Source organism: Pristiophorus japonicus, chromosome 8 (genome assembly GCF_044704955.1).
Source record: "Pristiophorus japonicus isolate sPriJap1 chromosome 8, sPriJap1.hap1, whole genome shotgun sequence".
NCBI lineage: Eukaryota > Metazoa > Chordata > Chondrichthyes > Pristiophoridae > Pristiophorus > Pristiophorus japonicus.
Genome location: NC_091984.1, coordinates 218,780,019 through 218,793,888, shown reverse-complemented (window position 1 = coordinate 218,793,888; position 13,870 = coordinate 218,780,019). Strand labels below are relative to the sequence as shown.

The 13,870-nt window shown below is 43.8% G+C and overlaps 1 protein-coding gene across 1 annotated transcript in view; it reads left to right on the top strand.

Annotated features, from left to right (window-relative positions):
* inpp5jb (inositol polyphosphate-5-phosphatase Jb) overlaps window positions 1-13,870 on the top strand; it is a 101,479-nt gene that overhangs the window by 22,810 nt on the left and 64,799 nt on the right. Inside the window, exon 3 of the mRNA XM_070887926.1 lies at window positions 9,428-9,535. Coding sequence (XP_070744027.1) covers window positions 9,428-9,535 — 108 coding nt within the window. The remainder of the gene's footprint in view (window positions 1-9,427; window positions 9,536-13,870) is intronic.

Genomic DNA, 13,870 nt, shown 5'->3' with positions numbered 1-13,870 from the left:
ATAAAGGCTCAGCAGTCAGGCAGTCCTGGGAGTCGTGAGAGGCCAGCCAGTGCAGCTGCAGCAGGGAGGCAAAAAAGAAGTAGAAAGAAATCGAAAGGTGACGTCACAGCCAAGGGGGTAAGTGATTGGCTGGTGATTGGTAAGTAGTTTTTCTTTTTCCTTTCTAAATCAGTAAGTAACCTTTAGCATTGTTGTTGCCAATTTAAGGGTTAAGTCATGGCAGGACAGCTCGGACATGTGTTATGCTCCTCCTGTACTATGTGGGAAGTCAGGGAAGCTTCCGGTGTCCCTGACGACTACGTGTGCGGGAAGTGCATCCGCCTGCAGCTCTTGATGGACCACATTGCAGCACTGGAGCTGTGGTTGGATTCACTCTGGAGCATCCACGATGCTGAGAATGACATGAATAGCACGATTAGCAAATTGGTCTTACCGCAGGTAAAGGTTACACAGCCAGATAGGGGATGGATGAGCAACAGGAAGAGCAGTGCAAGGAAGGTAGTGCAGGTGTCCCCTGCGGTCATCCCCCTGCAAAACAACACCGCTTTAGGTACTGTTGAGGGGGATGACTCATCAGGGGAGGGCAGCAACAGCCAAGTTCATGGCACCATGGGTGGATCTGCTGCACAAGAGGGCAGGAAAAAGAGTGGGAGAGCGATAGTGATAGGGGATTCAATTGTAAGGGGAATAGATAGGCGTTTCTGCAGCCGCAACCGAGACTCCAGGATGGTATGTTGCCTCCCTAATGCAAGGGTCAAGGATGTCTCAGAGCGGGTGCAGTGCATTCTGAAAAGGTAGGGTGAACAGCCAGTTGTCGTGGTGCATATAGGTACCAACGATATAGATAAAACACGGGATGAGTTCCTGCAAGACGAATTTAGGGAGCTAGGAGCTAAATTAAAAAGTAGGACCTCTGAAATAGTAATCTCAGGATTGCTACCAGTGCCATGTGCTTGTCAGAGTAGGAATCGCAGGATAGCTCAGATGAATTCGTGGCTTGAGGAGTGGTGCAGAAGGGAGGGATTCAAATTCCTGGGACATTCGAACTGGTTCTGGGGGAGGTGGGACCAGTACAAACAGGACGGTCTGCACCTGGGCAAGACCGGAACCAATATCCTAGGGGGAGTATTTGCTAGTGCTGTTGGGGAGGAGTTAAACTAATATGGCAGGGGGATGGGAATCTATGCAGGGAGACTGAGGGAAGTAGAATGAGGGCAGAAGCAAAAGATAGAAAGAAGAAAAGTAAACGTGGAGGGCAGAGAAACTTAAGGCAAAAAGCAAAAAGGGCCACATTACACCAAAATTCTAAAGGGGCAAAGTGTGTTAGAAAGACAAGCCTGAAGGCTCTGTGCCTCAATGCGAGGAGTATTCGGAATAAGGTGGACAAATTAACTGCGCAAATAGCAATTAATGGGTATGATGTAATTCGCATCACGGAGACATGGCTCCAGGGTGACCAAGGCTGGGAACTCAACATCCAGGCGTATTCAACATTTAGTAAGGATAGACAGAAAGGAAAAGGACGCATGGAGGCATTGCTGGTTAAAGAGGAAATTAATGTAATAGTAAGAAAGGACATTAGCTTGGATGATGTGGAATCGGTATTGGTGGAGCTTCGGAATACCAAGGGGCAGAAAACGCTAGTGGGTGTTGTGTACAGACCACCAAACAGTAGTAGTAAGGTTGGGGACAGCATCAAACAAGAAATTAGGGATGCATGCAATAAAAGGTACAGCAGTTATCATGGGGGACTTTAATCTACATATTGATTGGGCTAACCAAACTGGTAGCAATGCGATGGAGGAGGATTTCCTGGAGTGTATTAGGGATGGTTTTCTAGACCAATATGTCGAGGAACCAACTAGGGAGCTGGCCATCCTAGACTGGGTGATGTGTAATGAGAAAGGGCTAATTATCAATCTTGTTGTGCGAGGCCCCTTGGGGAAGAGTGACCATAACATGGTAGAATTCTTTATTAAGTTGGAGAGTGACACAGTTAATTCAGAAACTAGGGTCCTGAACTTAAGGAAAGGTAACTTTGATGGATTGAGGCGTGAATTGGCTAGAATAGACTGGCAAATATTACTTAAAGGGTTGACGGTGGCTAGCCAATGGCAAACATTTAAAGATCTCATGGATGAACTTCAGCAATTGTACATCCTGTTTGGAGTAAAAATAAAACAGGAACAGTGGCTCAACCGTAGCTAACAAGGGAAATTAAGGATAGTGTTAAATCCAAGGAAGAGGCATATAAATTGTCCAGAAAAAGCAACAAACCTGAGGACTGGGAGAAATTTAGAATTCAGCAGAGGAGGACAAAACTTTTAATTAAGAGGTGGAAAATAGAGTATGAGAAGAAGCTTGCCGGGAACATAAAAACTGACTGCAAAAGCTTCTATAGATAAGTGAAGAGAAAAAGATTACTGAAGACAAACGTAGGTCCCTTGCAGTCGGATTCAGGTGAATTTATAATGGAGAACAAAGAAATGGCAGATCAATTGAACAAATACTTTGGTTCTGTCTTCAAGAAGGAAGACACAAATAACCTTCCAGAAGTACTAGGGGACCGAGGGTCTAGTGAGAAGGAGGAACTGAAGGATATCCTTATTAGGCAGGAAATTGTGTTAGGGAAATTGATGGGATTGAAGGCCGATAAATTCCTGGGGCCTGATAGTCTGCATCCCAGAGTATTTAAGGAAGTGGCTCTAGAAATAGTGGATGCATTGGTGATCACTTTCCAACAGTCTATCGACTCTGGATCCGTTCCTATGGACTGGAGGGTAGCTAATGTAACACCACTTTTTAAAAAGGGAGGGAGAGAGAAAGCGGGTAATTATAGACTGAGTAGCCTGATATCAGTAGTGGGGAAAGGTTGGAATCAATTATTAAGGATGAAATAGCAGCGCATTTGGAAAGCAGTGACAGGATCGGTCCAAGTCAGCATGGATTTATGAAGGGGAAATCATGCTTGACAAATCTTCTGGAATTTTTTGAGGATGTAACTAGTAGAGTGGACAAGGGAGAATCAGTGGATGTGGTGTATTTGGACTTTCAAAAGGCTTTTGACAAGGTCCCACACAAGAGACTGGTGTGCAAAATTAAAGCACATGGTATTGGGGATAATGTACTGATGTGGATAAAGAACTGGTTGGCAGACAGGAAGCAGAGAGTCGGGATAAACGGTCCTTTTCAGAATGGCAGGCAGTGACTAGTGGAGTGCTGCAGGGCTCAGTGCTGGGACCCCAGCTCTTTACAATATATATCAATGATTTGGATGAAGGAATTGAGTGTAATATCTCCAAGTTTGCAGATGGCTGGGTGGCGGAGTGAGCTGTGAGGGGGACGCTAGGAGGCTGCAGGGTGACTTGGACAGGTTAGGTGAGTGGGCAAATGCATGGCAGATGCAGTATAATGTGGATAAATGTGAGGTTATGCACTTTGGGGTCAAAAATGCAAAGACAGAATATTATCTGAATGGCGGCAGATCAGGAAAAGGGGAGGCGCAACGAGACCTGGGTGTCATGGTTCATCAGTCAATGAAAGTTGGCATACAGGTACAGCAGGCGGTGAAGAAGGCAAATGGTATGTTGGCCTTCATAGCTAGGGGATTTGAGTATAGGAGCAAGGAGGTCTTACTGCAGTTGTACAGGGCCTTACTGAGGCCTCACCTGGAATATTGTGTTCAGTTTTGGTCTCCTAATCTGAGGAAGGACGTTCTTGCTATTGAGGGAGTGCAGCGAAGGTTCACCAGACTGATTCCTGGGACGGCAGGACTGACATATGAGGAGAGACTGGATCAACTGGGCATTTATACATTGGAGTTTAGAAGGATGAGAGGGGATCTCATAGAAACATATAAGATTCTGACGGGACGGGGCAGGTTAGATGCAGGAAGAATGTTCCCGATGTTGGGGAAGTCCAGAACCAGGGGACACAGTCTTAGGATAAGGGGTAGGCCATTTAGGACTGAGATGAGGAGAAACTTCTTCACTCAGAGAGTTGTTAACCTGTGGAATTCCCTGCTGCAGGGAGTTGTTGATGCTAGTTCATTGGATGTATTCAAGAGGGAGTTATGGCTAAGGGGATCAAGGGGTATGGAGAGAAAGCAGGAAAGGGGTACTGAGGGAATGATCAGCCATGATCTTATTGAATTGAGGTGCAGGCTCGAAGGGTCGAATGTCCTATTCCTGCACCTATTTTCTATGTTTCATCTGAAAGACGGTACCTCCGACAGTGCAGCACTCCCTCAGCATTGCACTGGAGTGTCAGCCTGGATTTTTGTGCTCAAGTCTCTGGAGTGGGACTTGAACCCACAACCTTCTAAGCCAGAGGTGAGAGCGCTACCCACTGGGCTACAGCTGACACAAGTTAAAATCTAATTTGGGCATGTGTAAAGAACTGCATATAATAAACGAAAATGGGTGACAATCATACTTAGTGAATTGTATTGGAATAGCTAATAAATTGAAACAGATCGAGGGGTGTTTGTATATTTGGTGCTCAGTGTCCAGCCATTGAAGAGCAACAATCAGCAAAGCAAATGTGGAGCTATATGGTCTAGTGTTAGAGGTCTGCATTCTGAAGAAAGACTGAAGAAATGTGTTTTTCAGCCTTTAAAGGTGACCGAAAGGTGACCTTATAGAAGTACATGAATAAACCCAGAAAATTGGTACAAACTAAATAGTGAGAGTCGGAGAAGGGGACACACGTGCAACTAGTAAAATGCAAATGATATCAGAAAATTCTTCACACAGACAATGATTAACACATTTGAATGGAGTTCCAGATGGAGCAGTGATTCAAAAACCTTGGAATTATTTAAGAAACAATTCCGTGTTGCAATGGGGAGACTGTAGGGTCTTGCTGGATGGATGAACGAAGTTGGGCTTATTGGTCTTCCTTGTCCAGAACTATCTTGTGATAGGCAGCTTGAGAGGATTTACTGACTGCATTTGAATTCTAGTCTTCCACTCGATGGGTTTCTTTTATATAACGTACGTGTGCCCTGAAATAACTGTGTGAATGAAATGACACCAATGAGAGGTGATTATAGGGTAAATAACAGAATTAACTGCCAGGTGACAGGGAAGCAATGCAATAGGGCTGAGGAGTTAATGGGTTATATTTCTTTGTGAACTGTCTTTATTTGTCTTTTAGACCCATTCATACTTCAATGCATGCTTGAAAGGCCTCCCCAGTAACTTATTTCACAATTTTTTTAATGTGCTGGTATGTGCACTTCCTAGCCTAGAATCATAGAAAATTATGATACAGAAGGAAGCCACTTGGCCCATCGTGTCCGTGTCGGTCAAAAAAGAGCTACTCAGTCTAATCCTACCTTCCAGCACTAGGTCCGTAGCCCTGTAGGTCAGGCTCTTTAAGTGCACATCCAAGTACTTTTTAAATGTGATGAGGGTTTCTGCCTCTACCACTCTTTCAGGCAGCAGTGAGTTCCAGACTCCCACCACCCTCTGGGTGAAAATTTTTGTCCTCATCTCCCCTCTAATCCTTCTACCAACTACTTTAAATCTATGTCCCCTGGTTATTGAACCCTCTGCTATCCACTCTATCTAGGCCCTCGTAATTTTATACACCTCAATTAAATCTCCCCTTAGCCTCCTCTGTTCCAAAGAAAACAACCCCAGCCCATCAAATCTCTCCTCATTGCTAAAATCTTCCAGTCCTGACAACATCCTCGTAAATCTCCTCTGCACCCTCTCACGTATAATCACATCTTTCCTGTAATGTGGCGACCAGAACTGCATGCAGTACTCAAGCTGTGGCCTAACCAGTGTTGTATACAGTTCTAGCATAACTTCCTTGCTCTTGTATTCTATGCCTCGGCTAATAAAGGAAAGCATTCCATATGCCATTTTAACTATCCTATCGACTTGTCCTGCTACCTTTAAGGATCTGTGGACATACACTCCAAGGTCCCTCTGTTCCTCCACACCTCTCAGTATCCTCCCATTTATTGTGTACTCCCTTGCCTTGTTGCCCCTCCCCAAATGCATTAACTCACACTTTTCCAGATTGAGAATTCTATTTTCCTGGATAGTGATCAGGAGAAGCAACACTGGGAGATTTTTTTTGTCTCTGCAGCTCAAGGACACAAACGGCGGTCTCGCGCTAGCGCAGATCAGGCATCAAACGTGGAGCCTTCCTGGTCTGAAGGCCTCCTGCTGCAAAGTAAACAAATGTCAGCCTGAAGTGACGACAGGATCAGACTTGCCAGTGGTTGAAAGCTTTCTGGCACTTGCCATCTAAGTACACATGTGAGGGATGCCACTTCGCTGAGATACTGTGGGGTGGCCAGAAAAGTAGAGCTCTACCTCAGCAAAGGTCATAGTCTCCAGGAGAGTAGTGAAGGTAAAAAAGCTGAGCTGGTTATTTTTAGTTATACCTTTGAACTATTTGGATTCAACTTACCCAGCCTCTGATACTATGAGATCATATATGAAAAGCAAAAATTATGCAAATTGAGTTTCCTTGGTACATAATGAGCTGTGTGTTCCAGTACAATGAAGGGGTTACAGCTGTTGAAGTAATTATTCCTTATCTTTAAGTAACTATTACAGGCAGATCTAAACGAGCTATTGTGTGATCTGAATGTCAATGATGCCCAGCTCGTATGGAACATGGAAGCAACTGTTAATCGCTGGTCACCTGGAGCAGACTCGAGGGGCCTGTTTAATCAATGAGAAAATGGCTAACTCAAAGCTCCATAAAAAGGCAGTGGAGAGACTCCCGCCAGTGATTGTTTCACCAGAAGTGGATTGCATGTCAGTCACAACATGTTCTGTTGTAGGTATTCTATTTGAGGCATGATAAGGCATGCTCGGGCTGCTGGAAGAGCCTTTCCCTCTCCCTGTCCGTGCCTCCAGCTTCACAAGACCCGGTGGTGCCATTGGTTCTTTCAAAATGGGACAACTGCCCTGTTGATGACCCGACATCTGCACTTGTAATTCTGTGAGGAGTCCCAACAGCAGAAAGAGAGCAAATTGAGGAGGAGGAGACGGCAGCTTGAGAACAGTTGGAGAGAATCTCCTGACGTCATCTCAATTGTAGCCTTCGACTCGATGGGTTCTTTTTATATAATGTGCTGCGTCTTGAAACTGTGTGCATGAAATTATATTGATTCATACCACTGAGAGGAGATTATAGGGTAAATAACAGAGAATGAACTGCTAGGTGTTTGGGCAGGAATGCAGTTTGGCTGAGGACTTAATAGGTTATATTACAGTGTAATTACTGCTGATCTGTTTAATCAAAGTCCCCCAGCCACTAGAGGAATTCTATATATAGAAGATGCAGGTTATAACCTGTTGGTGCTCCGATGGTAAATTAACAACTGCTTTTTGTCCATGTTTTAAATTTTTGTATTGAGCCTGTGGAATCTCAATTATCATACGCTGTTTTTTGTTCTGTGGGGGTGGGGGTGGCGTTTATTTCCCCCTGCAGATTGTGGACAATATTTCCACAGCTAAGCTTCCACCAGTGAAGGTATGACTCTGCCCTGGTGATGGCCTTCCATCTTAGACTTTTTGCCTCTCCTCTCCTGAAGATGCTGACTCATGTCAGGGTATGGTTCCATAGGCCTAGGGGAACCCTCCCATATCCCACCCAAATAGAAAGAAAGACTTGCGTTTATACAGCGCCTTTCATGACCTCAGAACTCCCCAAAGTGCTTTACAGCCAGTGAAGTACTTGAGAAGTGTAGTCACTGTTGTGAATGGCCCTTTTTAATGTGTGAGCCCAGGCAGTGATCATTGGCAGGCTATTTTACCATGGGGACCATCACAAGCCAATGTTCCCTTCCAACATCCATTCATGCATTTTTTTGCAAAGGTCAAGAAGCAGCAATCAGGAATGTTTCCCTCCCTAGTTAGGAAAACTAAGACCAATTATAGCACTAATGCCAAAGCAAAATACTGCGGATGCTGGAATCTGGAATAAAAACAGAAAATGCTGGAAATCTCAGCGGGTCAGGCAGCATCTGTGGAGGGAAAGCAGAGATAACGTTTTGGGTCGACGTTTTATAGCATCAATTATAGACCAATTACAGCACCCTTCTCACCACTCTGACAGAGATCGGATAACTCAGTCAAGACTCATCAATTCCCAGCAGACTTGAACGAGGTGAGTGATATGAATGAAAAGTGCTCACATTATTTTGAGGAGAGTTACATTCTACTGCATACACTGAATGTTTCTCATTCTCTTCTGGAAATTCTTAAATGAGAAATTGCAAATAAAGTAAATTCCTTTAATTAAAAAAGGACTTTCTAACTAAAACATATTAAATAGGACACACATTTAGAACAGGTAGATTCCAGGATGAGGCCAGGGATGGGAAACTAAAGTTATGAGGAGAGACTTGAGATACTGGGATCATCTTTGCTTGAGCAGAGAAGGCGAAGAGGAGATTTAATGGAGGTTTTTTAAAATTATGATGGGTTTTAATAGTGCATTTACCTGTTCCAAATGGTCTCCTGTTCATGATAATATATTTTAGTTTGAAAGTCTTTTTTATTAAAGGAAGTTACTTTATTTGTAACTTTGTATTTGAGAATTTCCAGGACAGAATGAAATAACATTGAGAAAAATGAACATTCAGTGCATGCAGTTGAATGTAAGTGTCAAAAAGTAGTCCAGATATTAAAATTGAATAAATGGATATTGACGTGAGGTGACGGAATCCAGCAGGCCGAGAGTCAGTGCAAAACCAGAACCTCCTGGGAATAAAGTCATGTTAAGAAAGGAACAAGGGAAGTCAAAATGAAAAAGTGCCATTTGCCCCATCAAGCCCTTTTCTTCCATCCACCATGTGCAGTTTATCCTATCATGGACTCTACCCACCTGTTTAATCTCTTGAGACACAGTTCTGCACAAATACTCCCTGATAGCCTAAAACCCATCATCATTTTAAAAACCTCCATTAAATCTCCTCTTCGCCTTCTCTGCTCAAGTGAAGATGATCCCAGTATCTCAAGTCTCTCCTCATAACTTTAGTTTCCCATCCCTGGCCTCATTCTGGAATCTACCTGTTCTAAATGTGTGTCCTATTTAATATGTTTTAGTTAGAAAGTCCTTTTTTAATTAAAGGAATTTACTTTTTTAAAGCAAAACCCCAGAATACTGATCCATCTCCAGAACGCCAGTACTTGATCCTTCCTTGTCCGCTGTCTCACAAACATTCCTCGCTAGCCTCCTTCCCCCCAACTCCCCCACCCTTTCGAGCAGGCCAAAAAACATTATAACCCAGACTATTTGATCCTCTCAGTTTACACCTATCCTTATAGGCTCCAATCCCATTTTATTCAGCAACGATTTGAAAAAAAATCATTGGACCTGTGCTTGTTCAACATGCGCTGCTTCTTCAATGTTCTGTCTTCTCCTTTTTAAAACTTATTTCCAATTTTGACAGTATGCAAATAGTCACATGGAATGTTGGCACCGCTGTTCCGCCTGATGATGTCACTTCCCTTTTGGGGCTTAATGCGGTTGATGGAAAAATTGACATGTACGTCATTGGGTAAGTGAAGGCTTTTCTCTTTCTGGGGAGTTGGGAATGATGAGTGATGAAATGGAACATCTTTTCATTTACATTTGCTAACTCAGCACAAATTGGGTATCAATCCCAAGATCTTCTGGTCCGAATGGCTCATAGATAGTCTCTCCTAATGTGGTGTTGTACAGAAGGTCCAAGGTTTGATTGTTAGTTTGTGCTGAGTTATTCCATGTGAGCTGAGATAAAAGATGGGTGTTATAGTTGGCCTCAGTTCCCACTGGTAAGAGGGAAATGAGTTAATCCGAGTTCCCGTTTGCTGTCCAGTGGCTCCTGCTGGAAATTGCATCTGCAGACCTCGGGCGAGAAGAGGATTGGGCTGAGTGTGATGGCTACATTAATGAATAGCCTGTTGACACTGACCGTCTAGGTTCACACATGAAGAATGGCCACTTGAACAAAGTACAGGGAGATGGCTAGTGACCGTGGAACTGTTCTACAGCAGGAGAGGAGAAGAGAAAATGGAAGGCTTTGAGGGGCAAGGCATTCCCAGATCAGGTTAGATGTAAGTGATCTACCTGAGCGAGAGAAGGAGAGAAATGAGCAAGTGAAGTAGAAGTTGTATTTCCAGAGCTGCAGTTTTGGACAATGTGGAACTTTAGAAAAGACCAGTAGCTGTAATCCCCATCTCCCGGAGAGGATCAGTACAGAGTGGGGGAAGATTAGGGTCTGCTTGTGAAAAGAAATGTAGACCGTTACTGGGATTAGGTTCTGACATCTGATCCTGACATTCACTGCCGAGGGATCAGGGGCAGGGATGTTGGTTCATTTTCCCCTCTCAAGCCCAGGGACACTTCGACTAGCGGTAACTGCCCAGCTGAGATCTGCATGCTCAGCACTGATCAGCAGTTGAACCTGGGATCCTCCTGGTCTGTGAACCTTTGCTTTAAAACATTAGGTTCCTCGTGAGCCTCTCCAGGTGTGCATTAGATTCACTCTTATGGGCAGGTAGAATTTTCTACTTTCATTTCTGAGTGAATCTTCCTTTAGAATAAATGAAATTGCTTAGTCAGAGAGGGAGCCAGCAAGAGTCAGGAGCGAAAGGGAGCGACATGTGTTTGTGGTTCTTGTGTTTGAGCATCAGTGAGCACAAGAGTGAGGCAGTTAGAGGGAAATGAATCTGTCCAAACATTTCATCAATCAAATTAGTTAGAGAGGAAGAGATGGAAAAATACCAGAAAAACTAGGCAGCTCAATTGATGCCTACATTAATTATTGATCTGGGTTCATTATACTTGTTGCTGGCAGGAAGCTGGAGGACAAGCTTGTTGGGATTATGCACAGCGTAAATTACTGACTTCTTCAAAACCTTTTCACAACACTCTGTTAAGGCTGGATTTTCGGTTGTCTACAGCCTCCGTTAGCGGCCAGAGGGGGCGTTAATGCGAGAGTTAGAGCTTAGCGACCGGGCGTGCAGCTTTTAGCGCCCCGACGGAAAATTCATTGGAGGCTCACAGTGGGTACAAACCATTAGTGCCTGGTTGCTGACGATCACTCCAATCATGACGTATTCCTGGTGCAATGCACACGTTTGCGCACTGGTCGGTAAATTCAGTGCATGTGACTCATTGAGCATCCGCCAATAACAACGTCTGGAAAAACTGTTGGTATAGGATTGCAGAGTCGTTAGCTGGTGGCTACTTAAAGGGATGAGGAAGTACTTCTGTCGGAGGTCAGTCAGTGCAACGTTTACACAGAGCATGGTGTGTGAGCCTCCAAGTTTGCAGTGGCAGACAGACATAACAGTACAGATTGAAAACAAGTGATTTTGAAAACTTTAATGGGTGCATTACTGTGCCGCACCTTTAAGACTCAGCTTTTCCCGGGATCAGATTCGGAGTTCCGCGCATTTGCAAAGGGTCTGCAAAATTTACCTTCCAAACTTTTGTTATCGCCCCCCACGCGAGCTCTGCAACGGCTGATTTATCGCCCTTGTCAGCACTTCGACTGATTCTGACGAATTTCTGGGCAAACATTTTCAAGATGCTAAAAGTACCGCTCTGCCTGGATTAACGCCGCAACAGATGCACAACCGAATTTTTTACCCACAGTGTTTTACAGTGCTGAATCATTGGTATGATCCTATGAGGTGTGTTGAAGGAGCAGCGGTTCTGGCCTATGTGTTGGAATGAAATGAACGCCTATTGTATCAAAATATGTGGCAACCTGTCAAGGACCAAGATCCTTCATGCTCCGTATGGTTAATATGGGGACAGAGAGCTGATGAAAGTGCAAGATCACGCACCATCCCAGTGTGAATCTTATGTTGTTAACACTTGTCCATATACCTGAGGTCCTTTGTCTTGTGCTCTGCAACTTCCTCACATCCAGTTGAGTTGGATGAAGTAATTTGATTTATATGGAAACATTTCTATCTACAATGTATGAAATGGCTCATTAAAACTCAAAATATGCCCATAATCTGACCTGAAATCAAAGAACTGAAATCACCTCCAAACTGTTACGCTGTGTAAAAGCCCTTCAGACCCAGTGGGATGGATTTTGACTTTGTGCAATAGAGTAAAATGGTTGATAGTGAATTGGCAGTCTGTTGTACATCGCTATCCATTGACTTCAATGGAAATGGAAATCAGGAGCGATGCAAAACAGACTACCAATTTGCTATCACCTATTTTGTTTGGCGGCCTTGCCTTCAGCTGTCTAGGCCGTAAGCTCTGGGATTGGTTCCCTAAACCGCTCTGCTTCTCTACTTCTCTCTCTTCCTTTAAGACACTTCTTAAAATCTACCTTTGACCAACCCGTCCTAATATCTCCTTATGTGGCTCGGTCAGATTTTGTTGGCAATCACTCCTGGGAAGCGTCTTGGAACATTTTACTACATTAAAGACGCTATATAAATGCAAGTTGTTGTTACACTATCGCACAAAGCCAAAATCTACCCCGGTGAATCTTGACCCTGGGTGGTCCCTCCCTGTCTCACTGACACTGCTCATCCCCTCCTTTTATCACTTATCCTTCTGCAGCTGAGCAGCACCTCTGTCTCTCTGTTGGTCACATGTTCCTTCCGTCCCTGTGTTACTGATCTTTATATAGAATTACATAGAATATATAGAAACATGCCATTCAGGTCAATTGGTCCATGGCGGTGTTAATGCTCCACACAAGCCTCCTTCCACCCTAATTCATGTAACCCTATCCACATACCCGTCTTTTCTCCTTCATATTTATATCTAGCTTCCCACATTGATTCTCCTTTTCTATTAAAGGAATGCTGGCTCTATGAATTAGTGTTTGGCAATTTTTTCTTGTTGGGTGAGGTACAAAATTCAGAGGAGCTGTATGTGCTGTTCATCCTGCTGGTGTTATGTGCTAATAAAATAATGAATTTTGACATAATTTACACATTTACAAACAGATGAGGAAAAGTTCGGCATGCATTTTTTCCATGAAGACAATGCCCCTTTAAGCAGCCTACCACTGGTGCGTGTCACTCACATCCAGCCCTCTTCACTCTGCACTCACGACTGAATTTTAAATGGAGCAGGCTTGTTGCAACAGCTTAAATTACCAGAAGCTAATAAACAGCATTGTAAAAGTGATTATTTACGCAATACCGATTTTCCTTACCCTCCCCTTGCCAAACAAGGTATCAGAGACTGTATAAACATCAGAGTACAATATTGGATAAAGATTTTATATTATTTATTAACACTCTTAAGAATCCAAATCAATATTTTAACAGCAGGGGAAATGGTGGTGTCTTTTGTGGCTTCATTTGTGTTGTCTGAACAAACCGCACTTGGTTTGACTGTGGGCCATGACCCTAAAAGGTGTTTTGGGTAGTTTAAAAATATATATTTGTGGCATACTTGCACCTATTCTGTCCCTTCTCCCACACCTGCTGACAGATAATTTAAGCCGCCCTTATTTTGTTCTGCTGCCGTTGGCAAAGCTAAACCGATCAGATTTTTTTTTAACGACTGATGTTTAGCAAACCCGTCTTCCTGACTCCCTCTGGTCTTTCTGAGCCCAGTAAATGCCCTGTTCCATCGACAGCTTGACCTCGTAGTGACATTGTGATGTCAGCATGCAGATGTGCACGGCAATTCATTGTCATGTTGTCATGGCACTTTCTGCATGTGTGTTGGCCAAACTGTCACAGCCACCCTGTGCCTGCGCAATATACCAGGACCCAGATGCACATTTTGAGCGTAAATGCAGGGGAGCACTGCACTTAGGTAGTTCTCCCAAGGGCCAACTTGCAAAATGTAAGCCACTTAAAAGAAATGAAACATGGATGAAGAAAATCAATTTTTTCCAAAATATGGATATGTGCAATTA